Raw genomic sequence first — 23,614 nt, 5'->3', positions numbered from 1 at the left:
CTGGTGGAATTGAACAAACGTTGCGTAGTACTAGAACCGTTCTATACTTATAAAAAACGATCATATGTCGTCGAAATGTGTCTCGTTGGAGATCCATCGATACTTAAATCGAACAAAATTTTTTTAAAAAATAAAAGAGATAAAAGAGAGGTAGAAGTTTTAGAATATAGTAAAAAAAAATTTCTTCGTTGTTTTCGGGAGAAGAAAGGATGCGAATCTGCATGATTAGGATCGCGAGGTTCGCAGACGAATAGCTGAGCTATTTTCATACATGCTGATTCAGGCAATGAGGATACTCTTTTTTAGGCGCACTACGATTGAGTGCTTGTCTTATCTATCAGTCAATTACTATATTTCTTTTTAGGTGGAACAAGATTGCGCCGAGCTGTAACCGATTGCTGATTATTCAAAGATTTGATCAGTCATTGATTTTGCTGGACACATATCGTTATTTGATTCAATAGGCTGAGCTGTCATGTGAGATTTTAAGGATAATGAACCCAAGCTATATCAACAAGTATGATCACAAATTCAAATGTGCTAGCTTAACATGCCAGTGGAATCATCCCCCACCAAAATTAAAAAAAAAAAAGGGTACAACCACAAAGGTTTTTATGATGAAGTGCTGCATCTTTACAAGCAGCAAGGTTGTTGGATCTTGGATGTGATGACTCTCTCGAGTTCTATCATTGGTCTTGTAGATTCTTCTGAGATGTATCAAATTTTTAATGAGAAAAATGTGGAATTTCACCATTCAGCTTCGAGCACATGATATCTCCTTCACAGGAGAGGGTACAACATTGGTCTTGTAGCTAATTTAACTCCCATTGGCAACAAGAAGTTTAAAATTAAACATCCCTTATTATTTAGGTGCTCACCATAGGAATCCAAAGAACAAATTTTTCCTTTCCATATAAGCTTAAAGCACATATCTCATACCTTTGTTGAGTCCCAAAGCAAGTTTGGTACAACTAGATTTATATGATACCCTATCACTTCTTTGGTGGAACAACCTAATTCATAATGGAATTTGATATCTTTCAGCCCTATCCACTTCAGCTTCACACTAAATTAATCTTGGGCAGTCCTAACATAATACAAAAATCTTAGTTCATCCAGGTAACTTCTCTGTCTACAATTCCTTAGCTATTAATTCATTTCTCCGACTCTCTCTGGTTTATAGATGCTAATGTATGGTGACATGTCCCATTCATGATCAGACAATGTGCATTATCGAACTTCTCCCTAATTGCTCAAGTTTTTGAAATCTAGTGGTAATTTAACAGAAATGGGATCCCATCTTAACACTTAAATATTCTGAACATGTTTTTTTTTTTTTATTTATGGTGAAAGAAGCAGAAAATTACATTGATTCTAAGTGCAAAATTGAGAGAACTAAAAACCAATATATGAAACAAAAGCTTTTTTGAATCAACAAGCTCAAATCAGTAACTTTTTGAGATTTAGCTCAAAAAGAAAAAAAAAATCCGAGATATGCTCATAAACAGTGGAACCAAGGCCATTGCAGGTCATAATCAAATAGCGACCGCAATAACAACAAGAGAATAATGGCATCTGATTGATCCTCACTTGAAAAAGAAAGGCTTTGGTACGAAGACATATCACCTATCATACAAAGAATCCAAGATCTCCAATTTGTAAATTTCCACCTAACTTGCAGATAAGAATGGTATGTTTAGTCCTATACCTGAGAAGATGCTTGCTATTGCTTGAAATGGAAATCATACTGTTGCCTTTCTCGCAACATCCTTTTGAAAGTAGCCTTCATGGTAGCATCAAACTTTGATATCATCCCAAGACAAAAAAAAGAAGCCAGCTTTATGTTTTCCCCTATCCCCTATAATAACATAAACATAGTTTAACCTTCACATTATAACAGCCGTCAAAGTTGTTTCATAGGCCCTTATTACATTATAAGTATATATAATAGAGATTCAAATAAAGACTATTGTTTCGATATTATCTTATTATATGGTAGATTGGGAAAATGATAACCATTATATTTATTGTAGCCATCTTCTTCAATAAGGCCGCTTCCCAAAGCAATGGGGCATCAAGGGTCTTCTTTTATCGAGTTCAACCCTATAAAAAGGACCACATTGCCCCCTACAGTGCACGGATTACACATTACCACTGTAGAAGGTTGCCATCAGAAGATGGATGACTAAATACCATATATATAGTGCACCATTATTAATAGTTGTTCATCTTCTGATGGCGGTCATCGGGCATGATACAATGCGCTGCAGAGAATCTTCTTCTCGTAAGAAGAAGCTCTCTCTCGGGAGAGGAGAGTTTCCCCCATATCTCTCAATTTCTCTAATACCTACTAGTCCTAGGTTTTTCCTTTTTTTTTCTATAAGAAAAAAAAAAATTCAGAAGAATGGGCTCTTCTCCTCATGAGGAGGATAACCTAACCGATAGGATCCAATTACAATGGTAATGACATAGCAGTCCTAGAGAAAGGCAGCTTAACTCATTGGCACTATTTGAAACCTTGGGTCTCATTTAACCAAGGACCCGGGAGGACCCCAATGGATTCTCTGCCTTAATATCTCCGTTCATATATCTTCCAAATCTCATAAAGTCAAGGGAGCTATCTTTCAGGGGTCCCCTCATATATATTTTCCTCAGAAAAAGCAATCACGAAACCACAGAGATGTCTCCTTGAAAATTCCTTCCGAATCTTTTGTCTTGGCGAAGCTCATGCATGCACTGCCACGCTTATGCGTGAAGGGGGCCATGCAGCAATGGCTATTGGTTTTTGACTTACCTCTCTAATGTATAATGGCATAAGATAATGATCATTATATGTATAACAATCCAAGCTAGCTGGAAGGTGTTATTTGGGTTCCTTGACCCTATACAAGTAAGTACCCAAGATCTATTCGATGCATAGCCGATGTGGGACTAAATATACGCCTTGTATAAGTACCCAAGACCTACTCGGTATATAGCCGATGTTGGAGTAAACACATTCCCGCGTAGGTTCTCATGTACTCCTCCCACTTAAGCCCTATTGTCCTCGACAGATTAACGGTTCAAATCTGATCACAAGTACCACAATCGGCTCGTGGTCATTTCGAATGACCTCGTGCTGCTGTATCATATAATCCATATGGGCCATGAGCCAGATCCGCTCTGATACTATTTGCAACAATCGAGGATTTCATCCAAAAAAGCTAGTTGGAAAATATTATTTGGATTTCTTAGCTCTACATAAGTACCCAAAATCTATCCAATGTATAGCCGATGTGAAACTAAACACGCACCCGCATGGATTCTCACGGAGAGTGTGGTGCACAACTTTATGTCTGTCATTTACCTAAACAAGAGATTATATAAAGCCTTGCTCACACTATCAACTTTGACCCACAAAGCCAGCCTCCGAGATAGAGATTCCAAGTTCTTCGTATCAATCATAATTTTTCCATGCATTTGCAAGCTTCTTGTTTTCTGTCCCATGCATGTTGATGGCTGTTGTTTTCTCCGAGCCTGCTTCGTTTATTAATTAAAGCACGCATGAAACAGGAGGTAGAAAAATACTTGAAGGAAAGACGCAGAAGGTTTGGCTACCACTAATAGTTCTATTCCCCAGGCAAATACCGGTGGCGCCTTGGCGGTTTCAATGTTCTTTTATTGCAGAGTGAAACCTCGGCTATTCTGAGGGTGACTCTGGTATGTATTTTATGCTATGTTTATACTTAAACTACTCAAAGGTCGTCTTGAGACTTGAAACCAGCTTGGTTTTAAAATAGTTTTCTTGCCATTGATTCTCTGTTTCAATCAAGCCTCGTAAGTTTATTCAGCCATCCATGTCAGAGGGCACAAATGGTTGTCACAAAGGGGAATGTAGATATTTTACCTTCCTGAACCCGTGTATAAAATATATCTTTCCTTGCAATTCAGTGATAGATGATGCTTTCCATAAATTGATTGGTCTAGTAGTTGTTCTTTTTTCAAGAAAAAAAACAAACCCATGGTCTGACAAATCATTCATATCTCATTTTCACGCAAAAGAATGATTCATCTTTTTTCGCATAAATCAACTACTGGATCATCCGCCGGTCGCTTTGAGATCTATACATGCATGAATGGTAGAGTTTGGGGCGCTTTGAGGTCTATACGGTGGGTCATATATCTAGGGGTAGATTCGTGTAAAAAAAAGGTGGATTCTTTTTTTGCATGAAAGATACGACTCAATTCCTACAATTAGAGAGCAAAATATATCAAGCAAGAGAGCTTGGGAATCTTGCAAACAATAATTAACACCATTGGAGGGTTTTACGGTTTTACCAACTCCATTTAAGCATCAATTGTATAACCTTTTTATCTTTGGAACATTTTATCATATTGGAACATTTCCCATTTTGGAACCATATACCATGATAAAATCCCTCATCATGGCCACAGGGGAGTGTTTATTTTTGTAACATCCAACTGGGCATTGAAAATTCATAGCTAAAGGATTACCTATTATATCATATTGAGTGTTACTTGCCTGCTCCACTGACATGCCTATATAGCATAACCAATTAAATCTTCTTTATAACTCATTAATCTCTGTCAACTTGGCTCTATGCTCTTCCGTTTTTATGCAGGATTAATATTAAGAGGCAAGAACTCCTGGTAAGTGAAACCATCAGAAGCCTAGATGGAGACAAAAATAATATTACTTTTTTGCTTACTCCACACCCAGTGTCCTCATTGCCGTTTTAAAGTAAAAATAAATCAATATAATTATGTACAAAACAATGACCTAATTATAACCAGGGGGCGGCCGACCAAATTCAGAGGTTAAAGTTTCCCTCCTCTTCTCGATATTTTTTGTCACCCACGAATCTCATAGATGACAAATTATACCCTACGCGGCATGCACCACATCACCATGCATGTAGAAAATCACAACCGCTCGTTTCTATAGCAGTGCATCGGGATCGGCACTTGATAAATAGGGTCTATAAAAATGAGTAGGGTCTATGAATAGAACTTCATCCAAAATGACTAGCTAGAAGTTATTATTTGAGTTTCTTGATCCTGTATAAATACCCAAGATTTATCCAGTGAATAACCAATATGAGACTAAATACATGCCCGCATAGATCCTTACTGGTCAAGTCCTGATGTCCTCATCAGGCTAAAGGTTCAATCCATTCAAATCTAATCACAAACACCACGATCGGCCCGTGGTTAGCCCCAATAGATCCCTGCAGCAGTGTCTCCTAGTCCACATAGGTTATGGGCCGGATCCGCTCTAATACCATTTATAACAACCTAGAACCTCGCCCAAAATGACTAGCCGGAAGATATTATTTGGGTTTCTTGATCGTGTAGAAATACCTAAGATCTATCCAGCGAATAACTAACGTGGGACTAAATATATGCCCGCATAAATTCTCACACAATGTAGGATATAATTTCTCCTTGCAGATACATATGCCACTAATAAATAGTCCACATACAGTGGTCTCATAACATTTAAGTTGGCCCTAAACAGCCATCTCTAGCGGGCAAAGAGCCCAATAAGGGCTCGTTTGGTTCGCGGGAAGCATTTTTCTTCCTAGGAATATGATTCCTGGGAAACAAATTCCTAGGAAGAGGATGCCTAGGAAAGTACTTTTGGCATGTTTGGTTAACTATAGGAAAGTAACAAATTTCCAAGGTGCTTATGTTTGGTTGGCCATCCACTTTCCTAGGAAAGTTATATATAATTCCTATTATGCCCTTAATAAAAATTAGATTTTTAATGCCTCTTTAATGCTTCTTTAATGCTGAAAGGACTTTTTGGGAAAAAATAAAAATGGAGTGATTCCCGCCTCATGGGAAAGTTACTTTCCCATGTTTCTCATGGGAAAGACTTTCCCATGAAATGTGGGAATCACATTCCCATGGGAATATAACTTTCCCTTCTCTCTCCTTTGAAAACTCCAACCAAACAAGAGGCATCTCATTACTTTCCCGTTGACCACACTTTCCCCCCTTCTTTTCCCGCGAACCAAACGAGCCCTAAAAGGAGGAGGACAAGAGCGTGGGCCAGAGACTGCCCTGCGACTGTAGCGCTCGTAGGAGACCAAGGTCGGGCCCCGAGATGGGAGCGGCGCATGGTTCAAAGCGGCATTTGGCTGGTCCAACCCAAAACCGTGTTTCCAGGGGGTGCCAAACTTTGGGCAAGGAGCAGACCCTTGCTTGGAATTTTTCTAGTAGCTCAAACTTTTGATTCGAAATAAACGATAGTATCACAGTTTTGGTGCACCTCGGAGGGCAGATAGAACATGGGATGTCTCCTTTCCGTGATTTTATTCTCTCCTTTACAGGCTGCTTCCCATGCCGGCCGGGTCCAGAGGGATGCTGCCCTGAATAAGAGGTTGGCCACCTTAGGGACATGACACTGATGGCAGAGGGGTTTAAAATGAGTGCATGGATCCAATGTTGAGTCTTTTGATGATGTTTGATGGCACGTCAAGGAGGCCTAGTTCGTAGATAAGGCTTGAGACTTGGGCATGTCGGATGCCATGGCCTACAAATTCTTATCTATTGTACCAGCTTATTATTGACATATATGCTTTGAGAATAATGGTGGGGTGATTCCTTACCAGAATTTAGGGATTGCAATCGGGCCGGATCGGATAAGTACGAGTTAGGTCGGATATAGGATGGATGAAAAAATATGTTATTTTGAATAACCTAACTTGACCTACGTTGAATTGAATCGGGTTAAACGGTTAAGCATTTACTTGAAAAAAAGATAATAAAATCAAAATTTAGGGTGATGAAGATTTATTTATTAATCGGATAACCTAACTTGATCTACGATGAATTGAATCAGGTTAAACGGTTAAGTATTTACTTAAAAAAAAAGATAATAAAATCAAAATTTAGAGCGATGAAGATTTATTTATTAAACGGATAACCTAACTTGACCTACGATGAATATAATCAGGTTAAATGGTTAAGCATTTACTTGAAAAAAAAAGATAATAAAATCAAAATTTAGGATGATGAAGAAGCGTGCAACCATCGAGCTACGGTCTTGTTTGCATATCAACTAGGTTTCCTAACCAAGTTGATGGAATTATGTCTGCTAGGATGGTTTGGGATAGCTTTGGATGTTGTTTAATAGTATTTTGGGCCCTAGTGAATAGATAAGAACGAGTCCCTTTAAATGTCTGCATCAAGTCAAGCCCATCTATCTTTCATTGTTTTCTTAGTTGACATGGCTTGAAGGTCCCATAAGAGTGGGGCTATGATTTTAGCTGATCAGTTTTCTTTCTCATCTCAGTGATTTGGCCGCCATAGAAAGTGCCGCATCCTGAGATCCCCTCAGATGTGGCTACTAAAATCAAACAACATTGGAGTTCAAATTTAATTGTCCTTAATAAAAATCGATCAAAATATTATAGATATTTAACATCCTTAAAAAAAAATATAAGATCAAGCATAGCAATAACTAAAAATGTATTATTATCCAAATTTCTTGAATAAAATCTGATTACAAACTTAACTATAGCTTGTCATGTTCAATACTATATTTTCAAGGTACAAGCAACTAAGCACACACTATGATACTGTCGACACCACTCCCATAATCAGCAGGTTCAAAAGGCAACTTCAAAATATTGGGACCACTTTTCTTAATAATCCACCAAATTTCCCACTAATCATTTTGAAATTTGTATGATAAACAGAAGTGAGCTATGAAGCTTAGTAAGTAAACTCTTAATATGGTGAACGAACTCAAGGATCCACAAGAAAATAAATAACTTAAAAAATGTCACATTATCAATAAAAAGGCTTCAATGGAAATCCATTGAAATCATTTTATTGTGAATTCCAAAACTAGAGTTTCAATAAGAATAGGATGTCATGAAAGCAAACTCAAGTTTTGAAAAGTTTCCAAATAATTTATACAAAACGACAAGTCAAATACTTAATCAAAATAAATAGTCAAAACATAATTTATACTTTAAAACTCTTCATTTAATGCAGTTTTATGTTAGAAATTTTTGCTTATAGCTTAAGGTCGCATAAATCCTTGTTACAGATAGGGCTATATAAAATCCTTTCCAGTAAACTGGATGAGGGCTACACAATCGTTACCACCGAATTGACTAATCGGATAAAGCCACATAAAATCCTTGAGAACCACATATATTGCTTGGACAAGGGTCCACATATCCTCATCGACACTTCAAATGAAGCCATATATCCCATCTAGATAGGTAAATCTACAAGGACAGATAGAGAAATAAGCAAAATTATTCACATGTAATATTGTTTAAGTTTTATCTATCTAACACATTTCATTTAATTAAGGAAGTACCTTTATTTGAATTTAATAAAAATATTTTAAATTCAATTTTCTCAAGAGCAAAAGGTTGATATCATAATTTCAGTTCAAAACCTCAATTTTTGGCTCCAATCAATTTTTCATCTTCCAAATACCAAGGAATCTCTCAAATTTTAAAGTTTCATAATTTCTACTATACTAAACATTACTAAAAATCAAAACCTTAGTTAGAAAAGTCTCAAATTAGCCTCCAAAGCATGTCATCCAAATACTAATCAGGTTGTTTCTGCATACCATTTCATTGAGATTTCTTTCATGTATTCATATACATATGCATTTTTCAAGATGTAGACTGGGTTGTTGCAGATATGGGTTTCTTATTTGTGATCTAGAATGGCAAGGCTATAGCTAAAACTTCATAATTAAAAGAGAAAAGAATGTGTGTTGCTTCAATCAATTATTCAAATTATGATGAGAGGTAGGTGGAAAGTAATTATTTTAGTCTTGCATGAATCTAAAAGTAAGTATATCACATTGATATATGTATATGACTGACATCCTTTAGTAAATAAAATGCACCTCACAACTATTGAGATTGCATCTAATAATACAATACAAATGCAACACTTAAAAGTAACTAACCTAAAGTTCTTGTTTGGATTTTAGAGAGCGTGCAACCGATGTAGGACCAAATACAAGCTTGCATAGATCTTCACGCTTTTTAAGTCTTTGTATCCTTACTCGACTAAAAGGCCAAATTCAACTAAATCTAATTATAATGGTCAGCTGTTGATCAGCCCTAAAAGGGTCTATAGTCATCCCTAAAAGACGGGATAATACAGTGTCTCCTAGTCATACATGAGCCGTTAGCTGAGTACACTCTGATACAATTAGACGACTCGAGACATCACCTAAAAATAGCTAGATAAAAGTTATTATTTGGATTCATTACCTCTATAAAACTATGAAAAAACTTCCTAATATACAATCGATGTAAGATTAAATACATATTTGCACAAGTCCTTGCAGCCTATTTGCACAAAAAAAACTTACTTTTGAGTTTGTTGTGATGATTCAATAAAATTCTTAACTTTTCTTAAGATCCAGGTTCACCCCTAAGACAGCCCATGTCAGAAAATAGTTAAATACCCTCCCAAGTGAACCCCATTGCCAAATGTAGTACCCTTTTAGGTTGAGTATTTAGAAAATTTCAATAGGGCCGACCTAAACAATCAGCCCAAGCAAACATAAAGATCAACCCTCCATCTTGCCCTTTTGGTTCCCTGCTTACCTTGTGCGAACTACTTTTCAGGCTAAACACACAATTGGACGTTATAGCCTGGCTTCCAGTTCATTTTGTCTTGCCATATCCAATTGCAAGGCTTGGAAAGTTGTCCAAAGTGGTCGAGTACCAAAGCTTGGAGCTCCCTCAGCTATCTAATGAAATATAAACCAGCAAACTCTCAAGAAATCTGAGCCAAACAAGCAAAAGTGCAATCCAGCATGAGCTGCAACTATCATCTCATTCACCAAATTTTCTTCAGAGAAGTTTCCGAGAGAAGGATGGGGAATCCCGTCCAGCTTCCATTTCAATAAGTAGATAAAACTGAAGATAGCTGCCATCAGAAGATAGATGGTCATCACATAATATAGATCACGCATGGTATTCGTAAACAGCTTTATTTGATGGCCATCCAGTTTTTGATGATGTCCATCCATAGCTGCATGGCATACTCATCGATCATCACTGTCCAACCAACCAATCTCGACCGTCTATCAGCTTTACATGGTGGCGTATAGCATGTGCTCAATCGACACAGAAGAGTTTGTGGTGCCCGCATCTACTCCCCGCTGAAAACCTGAAGTCTCGACTTCGACACGCCGCTGCTGCCCATCGGCTACTTCGTCATGCCGGTTCTCCTCAGGAACCTTGTCTTAGGTTTCAACCGGTGTGTCTTTTTTATGAGTTTTCTAATAATAATGTTGTTTATTTTTGTTTGGGCGTCCTATTACAGTTCAGGAGGGTTTGGCGAGGGCTGCAGGCTTCTCCTCTCTCTCCTCTCCATTATCATGCTCCACAAATCTTAAAGCAAATTAACAAATCCGATGGTCGACTCTGCAAAGAACATCTGATGTGCTTCCACACGAGTACAATCGGAGCAAGGCTTTTAACCTTCCACCCCGTTATTTTATTATTTACCTGTGCTCCATAAGTAATAAAATAAATAAGAATAAAATAAATAAACAACTACATTGCACATAAAATAATAAAAATAGTAAACCCTATCGCCATTTACAAGGTCAAAGAAAGAATGATAGATCTTTTTTTACCGACGTCAACCGCGCAGCTTTCAGAGCAGTCCAAACTCTTTTATTCATCCGCTGCATGGATCTTAAGGCGACCATTTCACGATCCAACGGTGGATTCGTGCGAAGGAAGGTCAATCGTTTCTCTCGCGCGAAAGATACAGCCCTTGTCCCATTACGAAGCGTCAGAAATGGTGTTGCCTTCTCGAGAAGGGTAGTTTGCTTTTGGGACCAGAGAAAAAATTCCTCGAAGCCCTTCTCCCCTCCCGCCATGGAATGTAAGCGAAGCTCTTTTACCACCCACTCCCAGATCGCTTCTTTTCTGAAATTTTTTTCTTTTGGGGTTTTGATTACGAGCGAATGTTGCGAAATGTCTCGATTTTCTGCTGGCAAAGAACTCTTTTTTGTCTGCTTAATCTAGGTTAATTGTTCAATTTGTGCTCACGTTTGGATTTTGATGGGAGAATCGGGATTTGTTTGGAATTTGATGCTTCTTGGGATGTTAATGTTATGATGGAATGTTTTTTTTTTTTTTTTTCTGTTTAATAAGAAGTGTTTCTTTCTTATAGGGAACAATATTGACATTGCAAGAAGTGCGCTTTTTGAGATTAATTTTGTAGTGTTGTTTGGTAGTGCAGAATGCATTGTGAATGTGTTGATTTTGAAATGAAGATTGTCATAAACTTGGCTAGCATATTGCCTGATAATACATTAATGATGCTAGTAAGATGAAAATGGATTCTGGAATGGTGCTGAATTGGTTTGATATTAATGAAGCCATTGTCAGGAAGCAAAGTCTTGAGATTGGGATTGGTTCTTTTATGAGTATATGAAAAAATTTTAGAAATTGTTTCTCTCTTCTTCTTTTTTTCTGCTTTGTAAAGGTACATAATTGATGGATACTGAACATTGTTACTTGTGCCTAGAGTTTAGGAGAAGATGTTCAAGCCTATGGCCGTGTATGCATGTATGTATGTATGTATGTATGTATGTATCAGCATATTCCCATGTTCCTTTGTTTTCACCATCTTCAATTATCAGCCTATAAGTGGCAGTTCATTTATCATGAAAATGCACATGATACTCTTTTCATTTACACTTGAGAGTTGAGAGAGAAGCAACTTTATCTAGAAGCTATATGACACTTATCTCGTCCCTTTATTTGATGAGTTTTTAGATAATTAATTGGTCGCTATCTTGTTATTGTTTTATTTGGATTGGTCAGGGAGCTTGACAATTAAAAACAAAGTAAGTTAGTATGTTTCCATTGAGGATTTTTTACTTTTCTGATTGTGGCCTTTATGGCATTATGCATGGAAGTTCTGTAATTATGTAAAATGGGCATTGAAGTGAATTTTGAGCATGGATATCTCATGTATTTTTTGCTCTCCGCTAAGATTGAATGGTGTTGGAAGACTGCGGCTTCACCTGCATGGTGAAAAGAACAATGTATTAAGGCTCATTATGAAGTTGCTTATGGGCATGATTTGTTTCAGTATGTGCATATAATAGTGCTGGTTAGATAATTTATACACCACTTAATATGCTATATATGACTATCCTAAACTACAAATAATGAAATAGTGCATTTCTTTATTAAGTTTGGCTAGATATCAATTTTCATTTTTGACCTGTAATTTTTGACAAGGAGTACTACATTCTATTCTTATTCTTACATATGTAAAATAACAAAAAAGGATGGAAACAAGAAGACATTTAAGTACTGCTATTATGCTTGGGTCTCTCCTTCAAAACACAACTCCATATAATGTATGTATATCTGTATATGCACATGTGTATATGTATATAGAGTATAAATAGAGATAGTGTTACTATAATCTAACCATTATAACTTTTTTCAAGAGAATATATAATATGATGATCTCTTTTCTAATTACCTTTACCACTAAAAAAAGGGTAGCCCAATGCATGAGGGTCTCGCCATTGCAGGGCCTGAGAAGGATCAGATGTATGCATTCTTACTCTCGTGAGTAGGAAGGCTGTTTTTGTGTTTCAAACCCATGACCTTCAGGTCACAATAGAGCAAGCTTACCATTGTGCCATGGTTCACTCTCAATTGCCTTCACCATTCATTTTTTTTTCTTAGGTGCATAATCTGTTAAGCTCTTATAACCTGTGTGACCACAGTCACAACATGGTGGTCCAAATTATAACCACAATTTATCTTTTGTGGTTTTACATAAATAACCATTGGTTATATCTATCAAATTTTCAGGGTTCCAGGATGTATATAACAAAGAAAAGACACTGTCTTCTGAGAAACCCAAGAGAAAGATGAAGACTCCTGCACAGGTTGAGGCATTAGAGAAGTTTTATAATGGTATTGTTGCTGCTCCTGTCATATATAGAAATTTCCATTTTTTCCAAAAAAAATCATTAAAAATGAATATTTACATTTGTCAGAGCACAAATACCCCAGTGAATCAATGAAGTCACAGTTTGCAAAGCTAATAGGATTGTCAGAGAAGCAGGTCTCTGGATGGTTCTGCCACAGAAGGTTGAAAGACAAGAAAATAATGGAAGGTGAAGTTTATGCAAATGGAAAACATCACAATGGTCTAGTACATGATCACGCGAGTGGACTTAGACAGGAATCCTGCAGCAGTACCAAACAGGGGGATAGGCATTTTGATCTGAAAGAAGTAGAAAGCAAAAGATCTTTTGGCCGTAGTTCTTCATCTGCTGTTCCTGCTTTTGAGCAGAGGGGTCGGCAGATCAATGTTGGATGTTATGCTAGTGCAGATGATAGATGTTCAGGAAGTAGCTCAGCATCTCAAGAAAGGTTGCAACATCTGGGTGGGGATCCTTGTGCTTTGGCATCCTCAAGGCATTCATCCCGGGATGGCAATTACATGTTGATGAATACAAGGGGTGTAATGAGCAGTGGATCTGTGATGGATTTCAGATACTCATATTTAGAGGTTGAGAATGTGCATCCAACTATTTCTTATGTTAAGCAGAAATTAGGAAGACATTATCGTGAAGATGGTCCAGCTCTTCGTATCAATTTTGACACACTTCCACCTGGTGCATTTGATTCACCAATTCAGGATGCAAATTTTGGTAATTCATGGAATCATTTTGGTAAGCAAAGTTTTATTGTTGTTGGTGTTCCCTTGCTTATATATCTGTAAGCTTGTATTTGGCTTTGTATTTAGTTTATCATGGTCCTGACCAAGGTTCGCGGTACCGATCGTACCGACGTACCGGTCGGCTCCGGTAACGGTACGGTACCGGTGCCGAACCGAGCCGAACGGATACTGTACCGATAGGGCACATTCGGCCTGGTTTCGACCCCATCGTCGTTTTTTTTTTTTTTTTGGAGTTCTTTCACTTTTGGATATTTTTTTGATGTTTTTATATTTAGGTTTAAGGTTAGAACTAGATGATGCAACTTATTACTTCCAAATGATTCAAATAATGAGATGAAGAACATCAAATATTTTCAAATTAAGATACAATCAATTACATACATTTAAAGCACTCTCGGATATCTAAAATCGGGTCGAGTGACGATGCTTCTCGTCAATATCTGGATCATCAGCATAATATGGAGGCAGATCAACTCATCCCTCTAACCAAGCGGCATTGTAGTCTTGGATGCTCAATCCTCGAGGAATGCGCGTCGGGTCATAAGAACTCTCGGATCTCTCGCTGAAGCTCTGGCTCTGAGAGGTGTCTTGATAAGGAGCCCATCCGAATATGCCGGCACCAAAATCCGACCCGTAAGACCCTCCGGGCTGCGCAGGGTAGTAGCCACCGGAAGATGACTCCGATGCACCATATCCATAGGCTGGCTGAGGCCGCGGATAATAGGAAGACTCGGAACTTGATACATCAATGGATCCGACTCCACATGGGAGGTCATCTGCAGCCGCATCCTGGCCTCTTGAACGAAACCTCGAGGAGCTCTTCTTCGATATGCAATGGTATCCGACCGGCCTATATCAGACGGCCTACCGTGGTTCGTATCTTGTGTAGCATGCCCTTTCCTTGATGGCTCCATTCCTACGACCACATTATTTTTTTTTCAATTTCTATTTTTTTAATTAAAAATTAATTTTTAATTTTTTTAATTAAATTATAAATTATATAAATTCTGTAAAAACAAAAGTTAATGTCACCATTAACATCGTCCATATATCGACAACATATAAAAAATTCAAGACGAAATGGAATCATTGAATCATTTCCTATTTTTTGGTAATTTTTGATTTAATTTTTTTAAGCAATTTAAATGAAATATTAGAAAAACAATGTAGGGGAAAGAAATTTTACCTTATTTAGTTTTTGCTGAATTTTTCTTCAAGAAAAACGACGCTCTCCGACCCTTCTAATTTTTTTCATACCTTTGTCTTTGCCTTTCTCTTCTTTTCCTCCTCCTTTCTCTCTGCCTTTCCTTCACCTAAGCTGATGGATTTGGCTTTAGCATTCGGTTAGCTTTTATAGCCAACCGTTGAGGCACTGTGGCACTTTGAAAAGTGCCACTGTGAGCCACAGTGCGGCACTTTCGAAGTGCCGCACACTTTCATTCGAAATGCCGCACAAAGAGGCACTTTGAAAGTGCCTATGGCCAGAAAGTGCCACAGCGCTGGCACTAAAATCCAGCACCGACCCGGTGCGAACCGGCTCGGTTCGCACCGGTTCAAGCTCATACCGGTGCGAACCGCTTAGTTTGCACCGGTTCGAACATATACCGGTGCGAACCGAGCCGGTTCGCACCGGTTCGATGCTTAAACCGATCGGTTCCGACCCGATTTGGGTCGGAACCGATTTCCACCTCTGTACCGGACCGGTGCTAGTCGGTACTGGTCCGGTACGGGCTGAACCGACCTGTTAAAGTCAGCGAGCGCTGTTGGTAAAAAAAAGAGCAGACCTTGGTCCTGACACATGATCAACATCATCATCACGATAATTCTACAGATATTTTAATCATTCTTTTTTTATCCACATTTCATGTTCTGTAATCAAATGCTTAGAATTAAGCTACTTAAAATTTCCCTTTTTTTTATACAAGAGTTGCATTCTACATATGTTATAGTACCATGCAAAGGGCTAGTTCATAGTCAAAGGTGTTCTCATGCATCTTTGCATTGTTTATATTGTATTAGATGTTCGTTTACAATGAACAGAATAGTGAACAGAACCATAAAATTATGACAAGTAAATGTCATTCAAAGTGGCTCTTCTCCGCAGTGCTGGCTAATCCTGGAGTTATATGTGCAGCTTATAATATATAGGGTCATCAAATTGATAACTTTTGATTTTAACTTTTGCAATTTTGCTGCAGTGATACGATATGCCCTCCAAATTTAGTGCTCTTCTATCGCCATAATATTGTTTCGTTGGTTTTGAGGTTCAGTTAACTTGATTTATTCAACCGAGAGGTAAGCAGGAAGTCTGACTTTAGAGTAATGGGTGCTGTGCACAACCCTTCTTTTTAGTTGTAGAAGTCATTTCTTAGGATTGTAATAATTAATGGGTAGAATCTTTTATGTTGCAGTTTTAGCTCGTAGCCGCCTTTTTGTGTCTATTACAGTTAATGAGAATATTGCCGTGATTCTCACTGTAGTGGGACATGAAATCCTCAAAAGAAGCTTTTTAGCAGCTCTCCTTGATAGTTGTCCTGCATATGGAAAGTCAGTATATAGGTCTGCCATTTCAATTGCTTGCCATTTATTCCAAGATAAACCTCATACCTGGTAGCTTTTAAGCCCATCGTCATTTTCATGGTAATCAGAGAGAACAACACCATTGTTATCACTTGTCACCATGCACAGGGGATGAAATTCTCAAAAGATTTTCTCGGCAGCTTCTCTTGATATTCTTGCCAGCCTATTCATATAAACACCATGCTCTGCAGCCACTTGGGGTTGTTTGGTGCCCTTTTTTGCAAGAAAATACTGGAGACGTATTCAGATTGATTTGACTGCCTGGTCACTTATGGAGGGGTATTTAGTTTTCATGATTATAAAAGTTTCGCCATATGGTTTAAGTTTGGTTTTTTGGTAAAAAGTTGGTCATTTGTCATTGTTTTTGCACATTTAGTGTCACACTTTGTTTTTATACCAAAAATAAAATGTTATAAACTTTATCTAGTTGAGAAGAGTGGAAACTTTTTTTATTATGTGAAACTATGAACGAATAATCAATTTATTATACTAAGCAACTCAGTTGATCCACAAAGTGGAGTTTACCTTGCCTAAGGATGGCTGATGCTCACATTTAACTATATCCAGCCTAACCACCTCATAGTGCTAGTTTAGGAGATTCCCACTTAGGGCCTATTTGGCTAATTCAACAGGATTTGGATTGAGTGTCCTACTAGATTCATGCGCTGAGAAGCGCATTTGAGCATGGCCCATATCAACCCAACACCCTCCAGCTTGAATTCTGAGGGAAGGAATAAAGGACTTCCATGTATCTTTTTTTTTTCTTCTTGCAGACCAACAGACCCACAGGCTGAGATTTAGGCTGGGATCTTGGCGGGCCTTCAGAAGATGCCGGGTTGGGTGGGCCAACAAGCCTGATATTCCTGCAGGAATATCCTAACAGGTCCTTAATCCTCTCATTTCACAAGGTTACCTTCGGTTGAAAAATCTTGTTTCTTTAATCATCTACTCCAGGGAATGTAAACAGTTGTATGTCGACGCTGCTCTAAGAATGATGCCAGGTGTATATGATCAATTAGCCAATTATAACCTGATGATTTATTGCAATGTCATGCTTTTAAATGATGCTAGTTGTATGTGGTCATTTCTCTCTTCTGATCTATCATTCTCTCATGTTAAGGTGCAGGTATTTGGTAATTGATTATTCAGGATGCTTGTTTAATTTAGATCATATCTCATTTCTTTTCTAACTTATTTGCAGAACCATATTATGTGGGAGATTCTATGCACCATTGTGCTAGCAGCATCCCTTGGATTCCCAAGGAAACTAAGGTAAATTTTCCCATTTTCTAATTTCACTCTATTATTTTGCGTCCGCAAGTAGAAAAAGGAACTCTGTATGAAATCAAAATTTGATCTTCTTTTACAATATCAACAAATGGTTACTTATAAGATCTAGACATCATCCTTGTAGTAAAGAAAGAGGTCACTAAGTTTCATTTGATTTTTTTCTAGACAGATTAAATACTTATTTTCTTTTTATTAAAAAAATAATTCTTAGCTAGCCTACTAATTACACCAGTCCTTTTTGATAGGAGGCTACTTGAGAGAGTTAGTGTATCTAATTGTTGATTGTTGTTCAACAATGAAGATGGTGGTAAACCTAGGAATAAAATACAATACTTTTGTTGTAGGGGACTATGATCAAGAGAAAAGAACCTCTATTTCCCTGACCTGATTATCATATTGGTGAAATATGCACATTGTTGGCCTAGGAGCAAGCTTGTTTGTCCAGATATGAGCACACATGGTAATCACATATGTCTAAACAAGAGAACTTTTCCTCAGAAATAAGTTGATGTAGAGTAGTTCTAAATAATTGTTTTTACACATAATGTGGATCTGAAATTTATTACACATTTGCTGTATCTACAAAAAATTGGTAAAAAACACATATCTATACAAAAATCTGCTGCAAGGATAATTCCATGTTACTGGAGTGATTTCTCAAGCTCAAAAGGACAAGAAGTGGGTTAGAAGACATAAAAGATAGATTAAAGAGAAGAAAAAATGCTAAAATCCTTTTTTCTCTCAATTCACTAAATTCACTACTTTTTAAAAAAACTGTGTCTGCCCCCTTTAAAAGGATTTCAATGAGCTCTAATTGGACTTTTAGTTCTCTCTCAAGTGAATAGGACTCTAGATTTTCTAAACCTTCTAAATTTAAAAAGTGTTATTTTGCTCATCATTTAAAATAAAAAAAATAGCATAAACTAAATAACTAATAAGTTAGGCCTAGTGTAGCTGGCCAACCAAGTGGATTCCCCAGTAGGGCCAGAAACTTTGCTCCTATTATATCTCAGTATTTTCTCCTAATTTCTTCCTGTCCTCTTCATTCTTTCCCTTTTTCTGCATCTTTTATTTTTTTTTATCTTTCTTTTCTCTTCTTTATTGTCTTTTCTCTCATGTTTTATCTCTTCTCTCCATGGTTGTTAAATGCCTAGGTGGTCTTAGGTGTTGACCCCTTTAAAGGCTTAGGTTGAATGCATAGGTGGCCAAGCAGGTGCCTGAGTAAAAAAAGTTCCTAAAACATTATACAATTGTATGTTTTCATATGTAAAGTCACATTTAGTTCTTTGAAAGCACATCAAAGAACATAATATAGATAAACAACATGGTTTTATCTGTTTGTACAATAATGAAACCTCTAATTTAAATGAGTTTTATTTAATAAGTTTTTTTATCACATGATTTAAAGAATTTAAAGCTTTTTAAACACATAAAATGCTCAAGCATCAAATAGTATGTAAACAAACACTATATAAACGGGTCAGGTTCAGATTTAGGGTCTTGACCTGCCTAACCTTTTTCAACCCATTTCATAATTAGACGGGGATTTGTTTAAACCGTTTAAGACTTGTTTAACCTATTTAGGATCTGTTTAATCTATTATCACAGACCTAACCTAGCCCGACCTATTTATTTATTGGGTTACATAGGTCATGTCAAGTTACTTGTTTAATAAATAGGTTAGGTTCGGTTAGGGGTGCAAATGGGTCAAGTCGGGTCAGGTCATGAGTGATCCCGACCCAATCCGATTTTTGGTTCGGGTTCTAATTTTGGACCCTGACCCAACCCAATATAAGATCGGGTCGGATCCACCGCTACAATTTTTAACCCAACGGGTCATTCAGGTCGGGTCGGGTCCACGTATAATCTGGGCCCAACCCAAAAATTCGGGTCCAGTTCGGGTCCGGGTCGGGTCTTTCTCAAAAACTTGGGTTCCTTCTCAAGTTCCTTACCAAACTGTCTGTCAATCTTGGTAAGGACCTCCACAAATTTAACAGCAATGTAAGAGGTGTGGCAGTCAAGCACAGGAGCATAACCATTGCCAATTTGACCAGGATGATTCATGATAATAACCTGAGAAGTGAACCTAGCCGCCTCCTTCGCAAGATCATCCTTTGAGTTAAAGGCCACAAAACCACGCTTGAGATCCTTGACAGCAACATTCTTCGCATTGAAACCCACATTGTCACCAGGAAGGGCCTCCTGCAGGGCCTCATGGTGCATCTCCACGGACTTGACTTCAGTTGTCAGATCACTGGTACCAAAAGTGACCACCATGCCAGGCTTGAGAATGCCAGTTTCGACATGTTCAACTGGGACAGTACCAATGCCACCAATCTTGTATATGTCCTGAAGTGGCAGGCGGAGAGGCTTGTCTAAGGGCCTCTTAGGCTCCTGGATCATGTCAAGGGCCTCAAGAAGGGTGAGACCCTTGTACCAGTCCAGGTTGTCTCAAATCCAGAGATGGGAACAAAAGGAATCTTCTCTGGGTTGTAGCCCACCTTCTTAAGGTAAGAAGAAACTTCCTTCACGATTTCATCATACCTAGCCTTTGAGTACTTTGGAGCAATGGCGTCCATCTAGAACAATGCAGCATGATAAATAAACATTGGCCCAAATAATTTTACAGATTTGGGTCGGGGCGGATCGTAGGATTGAAAATCCACAATTACCCAAATTTCAAATGGGTCAGATTGGGTCTGAATTCAGTAATATATTCTTATATAAAAACATTATATTGTACCATCATATTATTTATCAGAAGCTCGGTAGATTAGTTAAAACCCATAAAAGCACAGTAGTTACTCATCTGTTCTAATTCCTGGCCATTGGCTTGCCATTTCCAGATTTATTTGGACATGTATGCATTGCATTTTAGCCCATGTATATAGATGCCCACACATATATAGCTGCACACGCACATAAACTCACACATATATAATGTACATCTGTATACATGTACATGTATAGTAGATGGTCAATTTTCCAAAGTATCATACTGTTCTTACTCATTATTCCTTTTTGTCTCACTGGTGATGTAGCCTATATAATTTATAATTTTCTATTCTGATTTTGTCTAGGGTTATGATAAATATAGGAATGAGAAACTTTCAAATGGCTCGTATCCAGAAGCAATTGGCTTTAGAAAAAGCATGCAGAGATTTCTTGATCAAGATGGCTTGCCAGGCTACCAGTTAAACTCAAGGGCCTTGCTGACCAAGCAGAGTGATTCTGTCGCAAAACAGACCTGTCTAGTGGAAAAGGTTGAAGATTTTGCAGGCAAAGCTTCTGACTATAACAGCCATAGTAACGGAAGATGTGCTAAGTACGGAACTAAAGAGGATGAAAGTAGTTGCGGGCATCGCTTTGATATAAATGGTCAAAAAGCTTATACCAACAAAGCATTTCCTTATAATCATTATTACTACAGTTCTCAAGTATCTCAGGGAGAAGAATTCTTGGAATCTAAGTTTTCAAAATCAGCATGTAAAAGCAATGATTTTCTTGATACTGAGGATGTATTGATGCCTAGGAGACCAGTGAAGGTATTCGTACCACCCTTCTCAGTGGAAAATTAGGGTTTTTACAGTACTGGCCAGCTGAATACATTTTTTTTTTTTCCCCTCATGAACTGTGTCCCTAGAGCTTATCTTATTTATGTGCAGAAGGAAAAGATTTACAAAGAAAAGATAGTTAGTGAATGTTCTATTCCTGTGCAACCCAAAATGCTAATGGAGGTGAGTGGGATATTTGTATTCAAAGTCCTCTAATTACCATATACTTATTTTATTTTTATAATCTTCCATTTCATCATTGGGCAGATGGGCAGGAAGGTGAATGGCCTACAATTTCAACAGCAGGATTATGGAACAAAAAGTTTTGAGAAATTTTCACGGAGAAAACCAGTCATAAGGTTTGTATCATTAACATAGCTAAAAAAAAGGCATCCAGTGCACAAGGCTCCTACTACGCTGGGGTCTGGGGAAGGTCAGATATATATAATCTTACCCTCGTATTCTGAGAGGTTGTTTCTGTGTTTAAAACTCATGACACTCTGGTCACAATGGAGCAACCTTACTGTTGCTCCAAGGCTTGCCCTCTTATCACTGACATAGCTAACATGGCAAAATAATTCTCTTAAGTTTTTGTATGTAGATTTAAGGTGGGTTATATTTTCTTTACTAGAAGGAAAATAGCTTATAATAATTATCCATTAACTGTACCTTCTTTTGTAATGATCATGTAGCTTAATTTTTGTGATTGTATCTATAATCATCATTAGTACGTGATCCCATGGTATAACATGATGCACATGGATAGTTCCTAGGTGTGATATATCTTTGATCTTATATCCGGGTTTCTTGCTATATATTATACTAGGATAAGTAGGGTTTCCCCCTTTTAGGAAAGGTGAGTGAGATACCATAATTTGGTTAACTTAATGATACTACACTTGGCTGTCACTTGGCTGTGGAGAACCAAGTATTGGTAGAAATGGTCCAAGGTTGAGTTGGGCCACCAAGCTTGGTCCTAGCTGAATGGTGAGTTTGGAGGCTGGAAGTGTGAGATGGTTCACAAAACACACACTTCAATATGAAATATTGAAAAATCTTTGAGATACATTATAACTTGCACAAGCCTCCGCTCTGCCTCTCTTGTTTATTTGTTCTTTTTAAGACTCAAATGCAAATGTTCAAACAAGTGTGATCCTCTATCAATTAGCCCAGGCACATACAAGGGAATTTGCCTGGACCTAATAATATTAGTAATAGCCAATACTAATTTGGAGTTTTCATGAGAGTGTTGACGTTGTATTGCTTATCTAATAGGTATAATGGAGACAAGGCAACTAGTTTAAGTGAGGACGAAACTGGCGGCACCACCTTGTCCATAGACTAAGAAGAGTGGCATCATTGTCGTGAAAGATCAAGAAGCTAAACCTGTAAAGGGTACAAAGGAACAGGCATTGGACATGCGCTACATACTTGGATACTGGATAGGCATGGTTGCCTCAGAAAGCTGCATTTGATTTTCAAGTGTTGGGACTTAGGCCACCCATTTCAAGAAAACTGTTGTACAGATATACTCCCAGAAGTTGCTTATGAAAAATCTGTTATTAGAGGAACTTTCAGCCAAAATCCTGTGACTTTGATCTATGCTCTCTTCTCTGGTCCTAGAATGACTCGTAATGTGGACCCCCTCAGAGCCTTGTGGAGGAGCTATGTTGGTCTTCTGTTGTAAAAAGCTTCCGAAGTCATTTGAGATGCTCTGTAATTTTGTATATTTGTCCAGTAGATGCAGGAGCTTTATCTGTAAGTAGAAAAGTAGCAGCAGCATTTGCATTTGTTTGTAGGTGTAGCATCGTAGATGTGGAAAGGCTTTTAAGATTGACTTGAAGGATGAAAGTAGAGCTATTAAATCTTGAGTTTGTTGATCCGACTCATGCTGCTGTGGTGCATCTTGTAAAGGATTTGTAAAGGATGTATACTTTCTCCATAGGATTTGGCTACTCTTTAGTATTGCACATCCAGATGCAACTTAAAGGTGCATTCAAGGATATTATACCGCTAATTTTGAATTCAAGAAATTTAACTAAATTGATCAAGTTGTTTTTGCTTGGAAAAAAAATAAATTCATTGTCATTATATGCAGCATTGTGATTATAGTTTGGCTTGCATTCTCTGCTCAGTTCAGTTACCATTTCTGCTGTTTTTCGAAGTACTCTACCTGGTTTAGTTTATGTAGAAAAGGGGGATGGAGTTGTTATTTTTTTTCTTTTTTTTGCCGGGTTAATGGTATTTTCTTTGGGTGTCTGGATTCAAGTAGAACTGTAGAACTATCATTTTTTTCATATCATCATCTGGAGAATAAGCACAAAATGAGCACTTTTAAATCCAACAGCTTTATCATGATTCAACACTGCACGCACAAAATGAGCACTTTTAAATCCAACAGCTTTATCATGATTCGACACTACACACGCAGAGAGAGAGAGAGAGAGAGAGAGAGAGAGACC

General features: G+C 37.7%; 1 protein-coding gene and 1 pseudogene across 1 annotated transcript; one reads left to right on the top strand and one right to left on the bottom strand.

Annotated features, from left to right (window-relative positions):
- Nucleotides 1–10,703: 10,703 nt before the first annotated feature.
- LOC103701640 lies at nucleotides 10,704–23,096 on the top strand. The gene is made up of 8 exons (XM_039132822.1): nucleotides 10,704–10,893; nucleotides 12,852–12,956; nucleotides 13,040–13,720; nucleotides 17,510–17,580; nucleotides 20,679–21,143; nucleotides 21,264–21,335; nucleotides 21,420–21,511; nucleotides 22,428–23,096. The coding sequence occupies exons 1-8, from the start codon at nucleotides 10,887–10,889 to the stop codon at nucleotides 22,495–22,497; spliced, it is 1,563 nt and encodes a 520-aa protein (XP_038988750.1). The 5' UTR covers nucleotides 10,704–10,886; the 3' UTR covers nucleotides 22,498–23,096.
- Nucleotides 19,311–20,187, bottom strand: LOC120112861 (annotated as a pseudogene).
- Nucleotides 23,097–23,614: the final 518 nt, after the last annotated feature.

The sequence above is a fragment of the Phoenix dactylifera genome, chromosome 13 (assembly GCF_009389715.1).
Source record: "Phoenix dactylifera cultivar Barhee BC4 chromosome 13, palm_55x_up_171113_PBpolish2nd_filt_p, whole genome shotgun sequence".
NCBI lineage: Eukaryota > Viridiplantae > Streptophyta > Magnoliopsida > Arecales > Arecaceae > Phoenix > Phoenix dactylifera.
The sequence above is the reverse complement of the archived record's forward strand: the minus strand, read 5'-3'. Positions and strand labels throughout refer to the sequence as shown.